General features: G+C 50.9%; 1 protein-coding gene across 1 annotated transcript; it reads left to right on the top strand.

Moving 5' to 3' along the window:
* Positions 1–27: 27 nt before the first annotated feature.
* On the top strand, positions 28–285 carry LOC104527719 (homeobox protein Nkx-6.2-like; the record flags this gene model as incomplete). The annotated part of the gene is made up of 1 exon (XM_010171516.2): positions 28–285. A coding segment is annotated over one exon (258 nt), but the record flags the coding sequence as incomplete, so codon positions are not given.
* Between the last annotated feature and the right edge of the window lie 269 nt (positions 286–554).

Genomic DNA, 554 nt, shown 5'->3' with positions numbered 1-554 from the left:
CGGCAGGGCTGAGCCGTGCCCGGTGCCGGTGCCCAGGTCTGGTTCCAGAACAGACGGACGAAGTGGCGGAAGCGGCACGCGGCAGAGATGGCCTCGGCGAAGAAGAAGCACGACTCGGAGACGGAGAAGCTGAAGGAGAGCTCGGACAATGAGGACGATGATGAATACAACAAGCCCCTGGACCCCAACTCAGACGACGAAAAAATCACGAGGCTATTGAAAAAGCACAAATCCACAAACCTGTCCCTCGTCAGCCCCTGCAGCACCAGCTCGGACACCTTGTGAGAGCATGGGCACCGATGGCCGCTCTGGGCGAGCTGCCGTGGTGGGCACTGCGGCCGAGGTGAATTGTAACTGGATGTTTAAAGTGGTGTGTTGTACAGCCTAAGATGTATGTGAAATGTATATATTTTTTACAGAATAAGTTATGAAATTATTTTCCTTCTCATCGATGTAAATTTCAGAGGAATTTTTCCAACTTTTTGGTTTTTGTTTTGTGTCCCGTTAAGCTTTGCCCCTTTTTCTTTTAGCCTTCTTGCCGATTTCCTGCTCCT

This window comes from Antrostomus carolinensis, unplaced genomic scaffold (genome assembly GCF_000700745.2).
Source record: "Antrostomus carolinensis isolate BGI_N321 unplaced genomic scaffold, ASM70074v2 Scaffold53827, whole genome shotgun sequence".
NCBI classification, from domain to species: domain Eukaryota; kingdom Metazoa; phylum Chordata; class Aves; order Caprimulgiformes; family Caprimulgidae; genus Antrostomus; species Antrostomus carolinensis.
Note: the sequence above shows the minus strand (reverse complement) of the source record. Positions and strands in the feature narration are given on the sequence as shown.